Source organism: Hemitrygon akajei, chromosome 2, assembly GCF_048418815.1.
Source record: "Hemitrygon akajei chromosome 2, sHemAka1.3, whole genome shotgun sequence".
In the NCBI taxonomy this organism is placed as follows: Eukaryota; Metazoa; Chordata; class Chondrichthyes; order Myliobatiformes; family Dasyatidae; genus Hemitrygon; species Hemitrygon akajei.
In genome coordinates, this window is record NC_133125.1 from 176,398,534 (window position 1) to 176,412,696 (window position 14,163).

At 36.6% G+C, this 14,163-nt stretch overlaps 1 protein-coding gene across 3 annotated transcripts in view; it reads right to left on the minus strand.

Moving 5' to 3' along the window:
* LOC140718725 (uncharacterized) overlaps positions 1–14,163 on the minus strand; it is a 204,252-nt gene that overhangs the window by 109,126 nt on the left and 80,963 nt on the right. Inside the window, exon 15 of one of the 3 annotated variants that reach the window (XM_073032835.1) lies at positions 2,159–2,282. The exons of the other annotated variants lie outside the window; for them this stretch is intronic. Within the exon in view, the coding sequence (XP_072888936.1) occupies positions 2,272–2,282 (11 nt within the window). The 3' untranslated portion in view covers positions 2,159–2,271. Of the gene's footprint in view, positions 1–2,158; positions 2,283–14,163 lie in introns of those variants that run through there. 3 annotated transcript variants of the gene reach the window in all.

Here is a 14,163-nt window from a genome sequence, read left to right on the forward strand (position 1 = left end):
CTTTTAATCAGTGAATCTTGTCGGAAAGGTATGATTGGGATTTCCTGGTGGTGGCTAATGGAGCAACAGCAATCTTCCATTGCTCCGACTCTCATTATCTTACTATTTCCAACCTGTCTTGAAACATCTTTTTTAAGTGTGATATTTTTTCATTATGGCTACAAGGGTTGGATGATCCCCCTGCTTCTTTGGATTCTATTATGGATTTGCTGCAAATTCATACACAAGAAGCCTCTGAGAAGTTTCAACAATTCAGCTCTGAATTTAAACAAATAGATGGTAAATTGGATTCTAATCAACAAACTCTTAATGAGCACGATAAATGTATAAAAAAATAATGAAGCAATTTTGTTGTCTCTGGAAATGGAAGTGGATGAATTGCAAAAGCTTTGTGGAAAGCAATCGAAGTCCAACGAAAAGTTAAGACAGAAGATTATCAACATAGAAAATAGTAGAAGGAACAACCTAGCTCTGGAAGAAATAAACCAAGGTAATCATCCTATGGAATTCTTTGTAAACTTTCTGCAAGAATTATTCCCAGAAATTTTGGTGTCTTTGCCTATGATTGATCGAATTCACAGGTCTCTTGTGTTTAGACCTCCTAACAAAGATAGACCAAGATCAGTAATAACTTGATTTCATGAATTTAAACCAAAGGAATGGCTAAACTGTGAATCTCATCGAAGAGGCATGATTGACTATCATGGTTGCAAGATAGTATTGTTAAAGGTTACTCCCCTGAGGTTATGCAGGAATGTGCTAAGTTCAAAGAAGAAGAATTTTTTAATAACGGTTTCAAGCCCTCCCTTTGCTACCCAGCTCAACTCAGAATCACACTTAAAAATGGATCCTTTGAATGGTTTCATTCGACTGCTGAAGCACAAAGATTTTTAAAATCCAAAAGCTAGCCTTTTAGTTTGTTCTTACATGAAGGCACAAGATTAAATGAAAATCTTTTAATTTGCAAATCCCGTCGAATGAGCATGATTCATTATAGGGTGGAAAATTACAATTCTCGAAGACTATTTGCTTGAGGTTATGCAGGAATGTGCTAAGTTTAAACAAGCTTTGCTAGAATTTTTTAACAAGGGTTTTAACCCATCCCTTGGCTAGCCAGGTTAACTGAGAATCTCATTAAAGATGGATCCTTCGAATGGTTTTGTTTGAATGCTGAAACATAAAGATTTTTTAAAGTTTGAAAGCTAACTGCTTAGCCTGTTTCTTCATGAAGATATAAGATTAAATGTTTAATGTTAATATGAATAATTGTATCTTTTACTTTTGGTAAATCTTTGTAACTAATTTCTTTTGTATTTTTTAATACTGTATTTTTGTTATAGGAGAATTGAATTTCTTGTCTGGATATGGTTTAGTCTAGGTTGGAATATAAATAACCTTGAAACTAATTGGAGTGATCACCAGGTTTTTTGGGGCGGTGTCCGTAGTTGTAGATGTCGGCTTTCATTTGGTCCGTTTTCTTTCTTTGTGAGGTGGGCAGCGGTATGGTTTTTTTTTTAACTCAGAAGCTGTTCTCGAAATTTTTTTAGCCAACTTGTTGCTTGGTTACCATTACTCAAGGTTTATGGATTGGTTTTAACTTACATTTTAACCCTTCCTTTAAATAATATTAAAATTGAATGAACTATTAATTTACTCAGTTTTAACATGAAAGGATTAAATCACTCTGTTAAATGTAATAAGTTTTTTGTTTATATTAGGAAATTTAAGGTCCCTATTTTTTTACAAGAAACACACATATGCAAATATGATAATCTACATTTTTTTTAGCTATTGGAACAGACTTTGTTTTATTTTGTCTTTTCAGGCCAAATCTAGAGTTTTGATTCTTATAGATGATACACCTTCCTTTGTCCAACATAAAGTAGTGTCTGATACCAATGGACGTTTTGTTATAGTTTCAGGAAAACTAGATAATAAATTAATAGTTTTTGCCAATGTGTATGCCCAAAATGTAGATTATTCAGGATTCTTTGAGTGTTTTTTTTTTGTTTCTACCAGATCTGAGTTTTTATTCTTTGGTGATGGGAGGAGATTTTAACAGTTGGCTAGACCCAATTTTAGACCGATCATCTTATAAACCAGCATCCCTTAATACATCAGCTTTGTTTATTCAATCATTTTATTGAAATGTGATATTGTTGATATTTGGCATTTCTTACATCCTTTAGATAGGGAGTACTCGTTTTTTCCCATGTTCATCATACATATTTCAGGATTGACTACTTTTTAATTGATAGTCAAATGATTTCATCAGTTTGTTCCTGTGAATATAAAGAGATTGCTGTTACAGATCATGCTCCTGTATTTCTATCTTTAAATCTCCCTGGTCTTCTTCAAACTAACAGATTTTGGTGTTTCAATACAACTTTGTTATCTGAAAAGGAATTTTTAAAATTTCTAGATCAGCATATTATTTTGTTTTTTGAAGAGAACAAAAAGGAAGAGACTTCTAATCTTATTGTATGGGTTACTTTCAAGACCTATAATTAGAGGACAAATTATTTCTTATACTGCGCGTGTTAAGAATAAAGCTAATAAAGAATTGAAATAGCCAATCAATTGAAACAATTAGATCAAAAAATACGCTATAGCTCCAGATCCTGTTTTATATAAAAGATGTGTTAAAGTGAAAACTAAATATGATCTTCTGTTAACATTTCCAATTGAAACTCAACTTCTTAAAGATAAAACTCAAATTTACATTCATGGAGATAAATCAGGCAAAGTATTGGCCGACCAATTAAAAACTTCTGTAGTTAAACAACAAATTAAAGTAATTTGCAAAATTAATGGTGATAGGACAACTGATCACTCTGAAATAAATTATACCTTTAGAGAATTCTATTCTAAACTTTATAGTTCTGATTCCCCTAAAGATAATATTGTAATGAATAACTTTCTAGATCAATTAAATATCTCTGCACTTTCTGCAAATAATTGTGAACAGATGGAACCACCCTTTTTTTTTCCTGAGGAAATTGCTAAGGCTGTATGTTCATTTCACTCGGGGAAGGCTCCAAGTACAGATGGATTTTCTGGAGAATTTAATAAGGCTTTTTCTTCATTAATTATACCACAGTTACACTTAGTCTTTTTGGATTATTTCAAATTGCATAGCTTGCCTCAATCTTTCTATGAAGCCTCTATTTTGCTTATCCTAAAGAAGAAGAAGGACCCAACTGAATGTTCTTCATATAGGCCAATTTCATTACTCAATGTTGATACTAAAATCCTTTCTAAAGTTCTGGCTTGTAGGATGGAAAATATTCTACCTTCTGTTATTTCTGATGATCAGACTGGTTTTATTAAAAACCGACATTCCCATTTTAATATATGCCATGTATTAAATGTTATTTACTCTCCCTCCCAGGAGATATCGGAATGTGTGTTATCCTTGGATGGTGAGAAGGCCTTCGATTGGGTTGAATGCAGTTATTTATTTAAAACCTTAGAAACATTTAATTTTAGTCCAGATTTTATTCAATGGATTAAATTACTTTATCTATCTCCTGCTGCTCGGGTTTGTACTAATTTTCAAAATTCCAAACCATTTAAACTTTATCGCGGATCTAGACAAGGCTGTACGTTGAGCCCTTTGCTCTTTGATCTAGCTTTAGAACCCCTTGTCATTGCTTTTCGAGAACCTAATGATATCTGTGATATTTTAAGAAGAGGTATTACTCACAAAAGTTTGTTTTATGCTTATGATATATTGCTGCTTATCTCTAATGTTGAGACCTCGTTACCTTGCGTACTTTCTTTACTCTCCAGCTTTAGCCAGTTTTCAGGATACAAATTGAACTTACATAAGAGTGAATTATTTCCTTTAAGTAATTTGGTATCAATTAGTACTAATCTCCCTTTTAAAGTTGTAAGGAAATCAATTTACTTATTTGGGTGTAATAGTCACTAAGAATTACAAACACCTGTTTAAAGAAAGCTTTCTTACTTTATTGAATCATGCAAAAAAGGATATCATTAAATTGGTCACTTCTTTCAATATCATTGATTGGACGAATTAATTCTATTAAAATGAATATTCTACCTAAATTTATATATCTTATTCAGGCTTTACCTGTTTTTATTCCTAAATCCCTTTTAGACTCTCTTGATTCTAGTTTATCGTCCTATAAAATCGTCCTCATTTAAATAAAGTTCATCTTCAAAAATCTAAAGCATCTGGAGGTTTAGCCTTACCTAATTTTAGGTTTTATTACCGGGCAGTTAATTTATGATATCTTACGTTTTGGCTATATTATGTTAATCGTGTACACTCTCTGGTATGGGTCTCTTTAGAAGCTAACTCTGTTAATAAATTTTCTATTATTTCTCTTCTTGGATCCTCACTTCCTTTATTTGTTAGTAAACTAACTGATAATTTAATAGTTAAACATACTCTGAGGATCAGGATACAATTTAGAAAACACTTTGGTTTATTGAGATTTTCCCTTTCAAGTCCCATTTATTCTAATTTTTTTAAATTCTCCATGACTGATTTAGATTTTTAAAGAATGGGACACGTTGGGTATTAAATGTTTTTGGGATCTGTTTGTTGGAGGAAACCTTTTTTCATTTGAGCAATTGTCAGCTAAATATAGCTTACTCAAAACTCATTTTTTTAGGTGTTTACAAATCATAGACATTTTAAGATCTCGATTATCTACATTCCTGATAAGCTCAGATAAGAACTTACTGGATGTAATTGTTAGTTTAACACCTTTTCATAATGGTTCAATATCTAATATTTATGGTATGTAATTGAAGACGAGGGATGTTTCTTTAGACAAAATTAAGAATCTCTGGGAACAAGATTTACAGACATCAATATCTGAGGAAATTTGGAATGAAATTTTTAAACTGGTTAATACTTTATCGCTTTGTGCTTGTCATTCCCTCATACAATTTAAGGTGGTACATAGAGCTGATATGACTAAGGATAAGCTATTTTGTTTTCAATTGGATATATCTCCCTACTGTGACAGATGTAATAATGGAGAAGCTTCATTAATTCATATGTTTTGGACTTGTCTGAATCTTGAAAAATATTGGAAGGAAGTTTTTCAAACTTTTTCCTTACTTTTTAAAGTCTATTTTAAGCCTGACCCTCTGACGGCCCTATTTGGTTTTGTTGCAGGATAAGATATTAAGCTGAAAGCATCTGATTAACATATTTTGGCCTTTAGCTCTCTTATAGCTAGGAGGGAACTTTTGTTTAAATGAAAAGATGTTTTTCCTCCTACTCATGCTCAATGGTTATGCAACATTATATCATGTTTAGATTTAGAGAAGATTCTTTGTTCAATTTCTGAATCTCATCAAGACTGAATTCGGAAGAAGAAAGCAGCAGGAGAGCACTTAAGGATTTCCAGCTGGAAGACATTTTGAGTTCTCGGTGGAAGAGAGAGGCCAGACTGCACAGGCATGTGATGTCACCAGTTGAGCGCGAACGGTTTAAAAAGAAGGCAGCCATACCCAGCAGGCAGCGTTGGGAGTGGGCAGTGGAGTCAGAGGCAGCAGAGTGAAAGGGCTTGGGCTCCACGGGCTTCAGCGGTAACGGGATGAGGTGAGGCAGTTGTTGATTGCAAAAGGAGGTTGTATGTGTGTGAGGCCAGTTTTCTGTGGTTGGTGTCAGACGTAGGAGGTCCTGGAGTCTCCTGGCGTCCTGGACGGCCACATCTGCACCCGGTGCATCGAGATGCAGCTCCTAAGGGACCGTGTTAGGGAACTGGAGCTGCAGCTCGATGATCTTCATCTGGTCAGGGAGAGTGAGGAGGTGATAGAGGAGTTACAGACAGGTGGTCACTCCGGGGCCATGGGGGACAGAGAAATGGGTCACTCTCAGGAGAGGGAAGGGGAAGAGTCAGGTACTAGAGAGTACCCTTGTGGCTGTACCCCTTGATAATAAGTACTCCTGTTTGAGTACTGTTGGGGGGGACAGCCTACCTGGGGGAAGCAACAGTGGCCGCCCCTCTGGCACAGAGTCTGGCCCTGTGGCCCAGAAGGGTAGGGAAAGGAAGAGGAAGACAGTAGTGATAGGGGACTCTATAGTCAGGGGTTCAGACAGGTGGTTCTGTAGATGCAGGAAAGAAACTCAGATGGTAGTTTGGCTCCCAGGTGCCAGGGTCCGGGATGTTTCTGATCACGTCCAAGTTATCCTGCAGTGGGAGGGAGAACAGCCAGAGGTCGTGGTACATATTGGGTACCAATGATATAGGTAGGAAAAGGGAAGAGGTCCTGAAAGAAGACTACAGGGAGTTAGGAAGGAAGTTGAAAAGCAGGACCTCAAAGATAGTAATTTTGGGATTATTGCCTGTGCCACACAACAGTAAGAATAAGAATAGAATGAGGTGGAGGATAAATGTGTGGCTGAGGGATTGGAGCAGGGGGCAGGGATTCAGATTTCTGCATCATTGGGACCTCTTTTGGGGTGGGTGTGACCTGTACAAAAAAAGGACGGGTTGCACTTAAATCCCGGGGGACCAATATCCTGGTGGGCAGGTTTGATAGAGCTGTTGGGGAGGGTTTAAACTAGTTTGGCAGGGGGGTTGGAATCAGAATGTGAGTGCAGCGATTAAGGTAGAAGGACAAGGGCATGATGCTAAGAGTTCTGAGTTGATGAGGAAGGACAGGCAGGGAACAGAACATAATTGTAGCCAGTTAAAGGGATTGAAATGTGTCTATTTCAATGCTAGGAGTATTAGGAACAAGGAGGATGAACTTAGAGCATGGATTAGTATGTGGAATTATGATGTTGTGGCCGTTACTGAAACTTGGTTGGAGGAAGGGCAGGATTGGATGATGCAGGTCCCAGGGTTCAGGTGTTTTAAAAGGAATAGGATGGGAAGTGAAAGGGGAGGGGAGTGGCATTGCTGGGCAGGGTTAGTATCATAGCTATAGAAAGGGAGGACGCAGCAGAAGGAGTGTCCACGGAGCCAGTCTGGGTGGAAGTCAGAAATAGGAAGGGATCAAGCACTGTGCTGGGAGTAATCTATAGGCCCCCAAATAGCCCTCAGGACACCAAGGAGCAGATAATCAAGCAGATTTTAGAATAGTGCAGGAAATACAGGGTAGTTCTGATGGGTGATTTCAACTTCCCTCATATTGACTGGCACCACCTGAGTGCAAGGGGGATAGATGGGGTTGAATTTGTCAGGTGTGTTCAAGAAGGATTCCTGACACAGTATGTGGACCGGCCGATGAGAGGAGAGGCTATACTGGATCTAGTTCTGGATAATGAACCTGGTCAGGTGACAGACCTCTTGTTGGGGGAGCATTTTGGTGAGAGTGACCACAACTCCCTTAGCTTCAGCATAACTATGGAAAGGGATAAAATCAGACAAAATGGTAAAGTGCTTAACTGGGGAAGGGCTAACTTTGAAGGGATGAGGCAGGAACTAGTGAGAGTAAATTGGAAACAGATGTTCAAAGGGGAAAGCACAGAAGTAATGTGGGAGAAGTTTAGGGACCACTTGAGCTGGGTTCAGGACAGGTTTGTCCCACTGGGGCAAGGAGAAAATGGTAGGAAAATGGAAACCTGTCTGACGAAACATGTAAGGCAACTCGTCAAGAGGAAAAAGGAAGCATATGTTAGATAGAAGAAGCAGGAAGTAGGAGGGGCTTATGAGAAATATAGGGTAGCCAGGAAGGAGCTAAAGAAAGGACTTAGGAGAGCTCAAAGGGGGCATGAGAAGGCCTTGGTGTGTAGGATTAAGGAGAACCCCAAGGCGTTCTATGCATATGTGAAGAATAGGAGGATGACGAGTACCAAGGTGGGACTGCTAAAGGATAAAGAGGGCAACATGTGCCTGGAGGCGGAGGAGGCTGGGGAGGTCCTAAATGAAAACTTTGCTTCAGTATTCACAAGTGAAAAGGATTTTGATCAGGATGAGGTCGAAGTAGAGCGGGCCTGTGTGCTGGACAATGTGGAGATTAAGGAAGAAGAAGTGATGGATCTTCTAAAAAAAAACATTAAGATTGATAAATTCCCAGGGCCGGATATGATACACGTCAGGTTATTATGGGAATTGAGAGAAGAGATCGCAGGAGCATTAACTATGATCTTTGAATCCTTTTCAGCTGCAGGGGAAGTGCCGGAGGACTGGAGAATGGCAAATGCAGTTCCCTTGTTTAAAAAAGGTAATAGGGAGAAACCTGGGAACTATAGACCGGTGAGTCATACGTCAGTGGTATGCAAACTACTGGAAAGGATTCTTAAGGATAGGATCTATGAGCATTTGGAGAAGTACAGTCTACTCATGGATAGTCAACATGGCTTTGTGAAGGGAACATCGTGCCTCACGAGCCTGATGAGTTTTTTGAAGAGGTAACAAAATAAATTGATGAGGGTAGGGCAGTGGATGTGGTCTACATTGACTTTAGCAAAGCATTTGACAAGGTCCCTCATGAGAGACTCATCCAGAAAGTCATGAGGCATGGGATAAGTGTATTCTTTGCTGTTTAGATAAAAAATTGGCTTAAAGGAAGAAAACAGAGGGTAGTTGTGGATGGAAAGTATTCTGCCTGGAGGTTGGTGATTAGTGGAGTGCTGCAGGGATCTGTCCTCGGATCCCTGCTATTTGTGATTTTTATAAATGACCTGGATGTAGAGGCGGAAGGATGGGTGAGTAAGTTTGTGTATGACACAAAGATTGGAGGAGTTGTGGATGGAGCTGTAGGTGGTCAAAGGTTACAAGAGGATATAGACAGGCTGCAGAGTTGGGCAGAAAAACGGCAGATGGAGTTCCATCTGGACAAGTGTGAGGTGATGCATTTTGGAAGGACAAACCAGAAGACTGAGTACAGGATTAATAGTCAGTTTCTCAAGAATGTGGATGAACAAAGGTACCTTGGAGTTCAAATCCATACATCCCTCAAGGTCACTGCACAGTTTGATAGGGTAGTTAAGAAGGCCTATGGGATGCTAGGCTTCATTAACAGGGGGACTGAGTTCAAGAGTAGAGAGGTCATGTTGCAACTCTACAAATCTCTGGTGAGACCGACAGAGTATTGTGTTCAATTCTGGTCACCTCATCATAAGAAGGATGTGGAAGCTATGGACAGGGTACAGAGGAGTTTTACCAGGATGTTGCCTGGATTGGAGAACAAGTCATATGAAGCAAGTTTAGCAGAGCTGGACTTTTCTCTTTGGTGCAAAGAAGAATGAGAGGGGACTTGATAGAGGTCTACAAGATTATGAGAGGCATAGATAGGGTGGATAGTCAGTACCTGTTTCCCAGGGCACCAATAGCAAACACCAGAGGGCATAGGTACAAAATTAAGGGAGGGAAGTTTAGGGGAGACATCAGGGGTAAGTTTTTTACACAGAGGGTTGTGAGTGCCTTGAATGACTTGCCAGGGATGGTGGGGGAGGCTAAAACATTAGGGGTATTTAAGAGCCTCTTGGTCAGGCACATGGATGAAAGAAAAATTGAGTGTTATGGGGTAGTGTGGGTTTAGTACTTTTTTAAAAAGGATTTTATGCATCGGCAGGACATGGAGGGCTGAAGGGCCTGTACTGTGCCGTAGTGTTCTATGGTTCTATGACTTTCAAACATTGTGGAGAACTTTTCTGAATTATTCTGAAAAAAGCAAGGAAATCCTTTTGCATTTGTACAGGGCCCTGGTGAGACCACACCTGGAGTATTATGTACAGTTTTGGTCTCCAGAGTTAAGGAAGGACATCCTGGTTATAGAGGAAGTGCAGCGTAGATTCACAAGGTTAATTCCTGGGATGTCCGGACTGTCTTACACAGAGAGGTTAGAGAGACTGGGCTTGTACATGCTGGAATTAAGGGAGATTGAGAGAGGATCTGATTGCAACATATAAGATTATTAAGGGATTGGACAAGATAGAGGCAGGAAATATGTTCCAGATGCTGGGAGAGTCCAGTACCAGAGGGCATGGTTTGAGAATAAGGGGTAGGTCATTTACTTCAAAAACTTCTTCTCCCAGAGAGTTGTGGGGGTTTGGAATGCACTGCCTCGGAAGGCAGTGGAGGCCAATTCTCTGGATGCTTTCAAGAAGGAGCTAGATAGGTATCTTATGGATAGGGGAATCAAGGGAGATGGGGACAAGGCAGGAACCGGGTATTGATAGTAGATGATCAGCCATGATCTCAGAATGGTGGTGGAGGCTCGAAGGGCCGAATGGTCTACTTCTGCACCTATTGTCTATTGTCTATTTTCAAAACCTTCAATTCATTGTTTAAACTCATATGTTTGCTATTATTATTTTTTATTACATGAGAAGGTATTTTACGTTCTTTTCTCCTTAATAAAGAGCTTTGGTCTTGGTAGGGTTAGATTCTTTTTTTGTAATAAATTAGTATATTTCGATATAACTATTGATTAACTTACATGAATACAGGGTAATGAGATTGTTATTATGAACAGGTATAATGTAATTGGAAAGGTATGATTGATTATGAAGGCCAGAAGATCAGAATTGTGGAGGATTTTTCACCTGCGTTTTAAAAAAGGTTACGTCGGAATTGTATAATAAAGGTCTTAAAACTTCTCTTCTTTATCCTGCTTGTCTTAGAATCATTTTGAAGAATAGCTCTCAGAAATGTTTCCGTTCAACTCAAAAGGTGCAGGATATTTTAATTTCTGAATCAGTATCAGAAGTATAACTGTCAATAATTCCCTACATAATCTATGGTGCATTTGCCTGATGGATCCTTTTTTAGAATCAGCAGTCTAACTGTTCATTACTTTTATGAATAATTGTTTTTTTCTTACTTTTGGTATACCTTCGTATCTAATTTTTTGTACTTTTATTTTTTGCTTAGAAAATTAAGGATTTAACATTAGTAAGTTTTCATTGAGTTAATAAAGTTAATATGTTCTGAATATTTTTAATATTTTATGTTATTTTTTTCATGATTTTTTTTAATAAGTTGAATTTTGCTCTTTTGTTGTGTGTTGTTGGAATGCAGTTAGCCTTGAAAATTTTTTGGAGCTCAGCCAGTAGATTGGTTTGGGAGGGTAATGTAGATAGATTTAGCTGTCAACAGCCCTTTGGTTGACTTTCTCACTTTGGGTGGTGGGTGGGGAGTAGATATCTTCTTTTCTATCAGCTGTTTGGTTCTCATAGCTTCATTTGTTGCTTGATTACTGTATCTTAAAGCTTATCATTTGGAATTCATATATATTCCTGCAGTTTTTATTCTACCCTCTCTGTTAAGTAACACTTAAATTGGATCATGCTATTAATTTAATTAGTTTTAATGTGAAAGTATTAAACCATCCTGTGAAATATAAGATAAATAATTATGCTAAGAAATTGAATGTCTCAAATTTTTTTTACAAGAAACACATGTTTTCAGTTGTGATAATTTATATCTTTTCAGCCATTTGAAGGACTTATGTTTTCATTCCTCCTTTCAGGCTAAGGCCAGAGGAGTTCTGCTTCTTACAGACAATTCACTTTCTTTCATTCAACATAATGTAGTGTCGGACACCAATGGACATTTTCTTATAGTCTCAGGGAAATTAGATAATAAATTAATGGTCTTTGCTAATGTGTATGACCCGAATATAGATGATCCAGGCTTTTTTGACCGCTCTTTTTAACTTTTACCAGATTTAAGTCTGTATACTCTGGTTTTAGGAGGAGACTCAACTGTTGTTTAGATCCTGTTTTAGATTGCTCATCTTCTGTATGATTCACTTTTAGTAAATCTGCCTCATTTATCCAATCTTTTCTAATGAAATATGATATTGTTGATATTTGGTGCTTTTGTATCCAACAGATACAGAATACTCATTTTTTTCTCATGTTCATCATACGTATTCCATGATTGATTTTTTTTTGTTGATAGCCAATTGATTCCATTGGTTCGATCCTGTGAATATAAAGAATTTGCTGTTTCAGATCATGCTCCTGCATTTTATCTTTAAATCTTCCAGGTGTGTCCAAAATAAACAGATTTTGGCCTTTTAATCTAACTTTGTTATCTGACAAGGATTTTAAAAAAATTTGGAGAGAAAAATTACTCTTTTTTTAAGATACTACGCTAGAAGACACTTCTAGTCTTATTTTATGGGATGCTTTTAAGGCTTATATGAGAGGACAAATTATTTCTTTTACTGCAAATGTTAAGAAGAAAAGCTAATAAGGAGAGAATTGAATTAGCTAATCAGTTGAAACAATTAGACCAAAAATATGATTTGGCTCCAGATCCTGTTTTATATAAAAGACGTATTGAAATTAAAAATAAATACAATCTGCATTTAACTTATCCAATTGAAACTCAACTTTTAACACATAGAAGTGAGTTTTATGTTCATGGAGATAAAATGGGTAAACTATTGGCTAACCAATTAAATGCCAAAGTTAAACACCAAATTAAAGAAATTTGTAAAGCTAATGGTGATAAAACATCTGATCATTTAGAAATAAACAATAGTTTTAGAGAATTATATTCTAAATGTTATAGTTCTGATCCTCCTGAAGATAATACTGTAATGAAAATTTCTTAGATCGATGAAACATTCCTACAATTTCTGATGATAATCGGAAATTTCTGGATCAACCCATTTCTTATGAGGAAATTGCCGATGTTGTTCACACTTTGCACTTGGGGAAGACCTCGGGTCCAGATGGATTTTCTGAAGAGTTCTATAAGGGTTTTTCCTCTTTGCTTATACCTCACTTATATTCAGACCTTCCAGACTCTTTTAATTTTGATAGGTTGCCACAATCTTTTTATGAATCCTCTATTTCGCATATTCTTAAAAAGAATAAGGATCCAACTGAATGTTCTTCTTATAGACCAATTTCCTTACTTAATGTTGAAAGTAACATTTTATCTAAACTTTTGGCTCATAGGATTGAAAACATTTTACCATCTGTTATTCCTGATTAATGGACCGGATTTAACAAAAATCGGTACTCCCACTTTAATATTCAACATTTATTGAATATTATTTATGCTCCTTCTAAAGTGATATCAGAATGTGTCATGTCCTTAGATGCTGAGAAAGCCTTTGATCAGGTTGAATGAAATAATTTATTTAAAACTTTAGAAAAATTTAACTTTGGGCCCAATTTTATTCAATGGATTAAATTACTTTATTTATCTCCCTCTGCTCAGGTTCTTACTAACTCTCAGAATTCCAAACCTTTTAAACTTCAATGTGGAACTAGACATGGTTGTCCTTTGAGTCCTTTGCTTATTGATTTGGTCTTAGAACTTTTATCTATTGCTTTCCAGGAATCTAATGATATCACCAGTACTTTAAGAAGGGGCAATACCCACAAAGTTTCGCTTTATGATGATGACCTTTTGCTCTACATTTCTAATGTGGCGTTTTCTTTACCTTTTGTACTTTCTTTATTCTCCTGCTTTAGTCAGTTTTCAGGATATAAACTTAACTTCCATAAGAGAGAACTTTGTCCTTTGAATAATTTGGTATTAGTTAATACTAACCTTCCTTTTAAAATTGTAAGAAATCAATTTACTTATTTGGGCGTAACAATTACTAGGAATTATAAATTCCTCTTTAAAGAAAATATTTTACACATCTGAATTATGTTAAGAAGGCTCTATCAAATTGGTCACCCCTCTCTTTATCGTTGATTGGCTGAATTAATTCTATTAAAATAAATATCTTGCCTAATATATTGTTTTCTTATATATGGGAAAAAATGTCTCAATTAAATAAAGTTCATCTTCAAAAAGCTAAAAAGAATGGAGATTTAGCCTTATCCAATTTTAGGTTTTATTATTGGGCAGTCAATATACAGAATCTTATGCTTTGATTATATTAGATTAATCGAGAGGACTGTATGGATTGGGTTTCTTTAGAAGCTAATTCTGTTAATAAATTTTCTATCATTTCTCTTCTCGGATTCTCAATTCCTTTATCTTTAGGTAAGTTAACTGATAATTTTGTAGTTAAACACATTTTTAGGAATTGGGTACAATTTAAAAAATATTTTGGTTTATTGCGTTTTTCGCTTTCAAGTCTCATTTTTCTAACTTTTTTTTAAACCTTCTATGATTGATGTAGATTTAAAGAGTAGAATAGATTGGATGTTAAATATTTTCAGGATTTGTTTGTTGGAGATAGTCTCTCTTCATTTCAGCAGCTGTCAGCTAAGTATAGCTTACGCAAAACCCACTTTTTTCGATACTA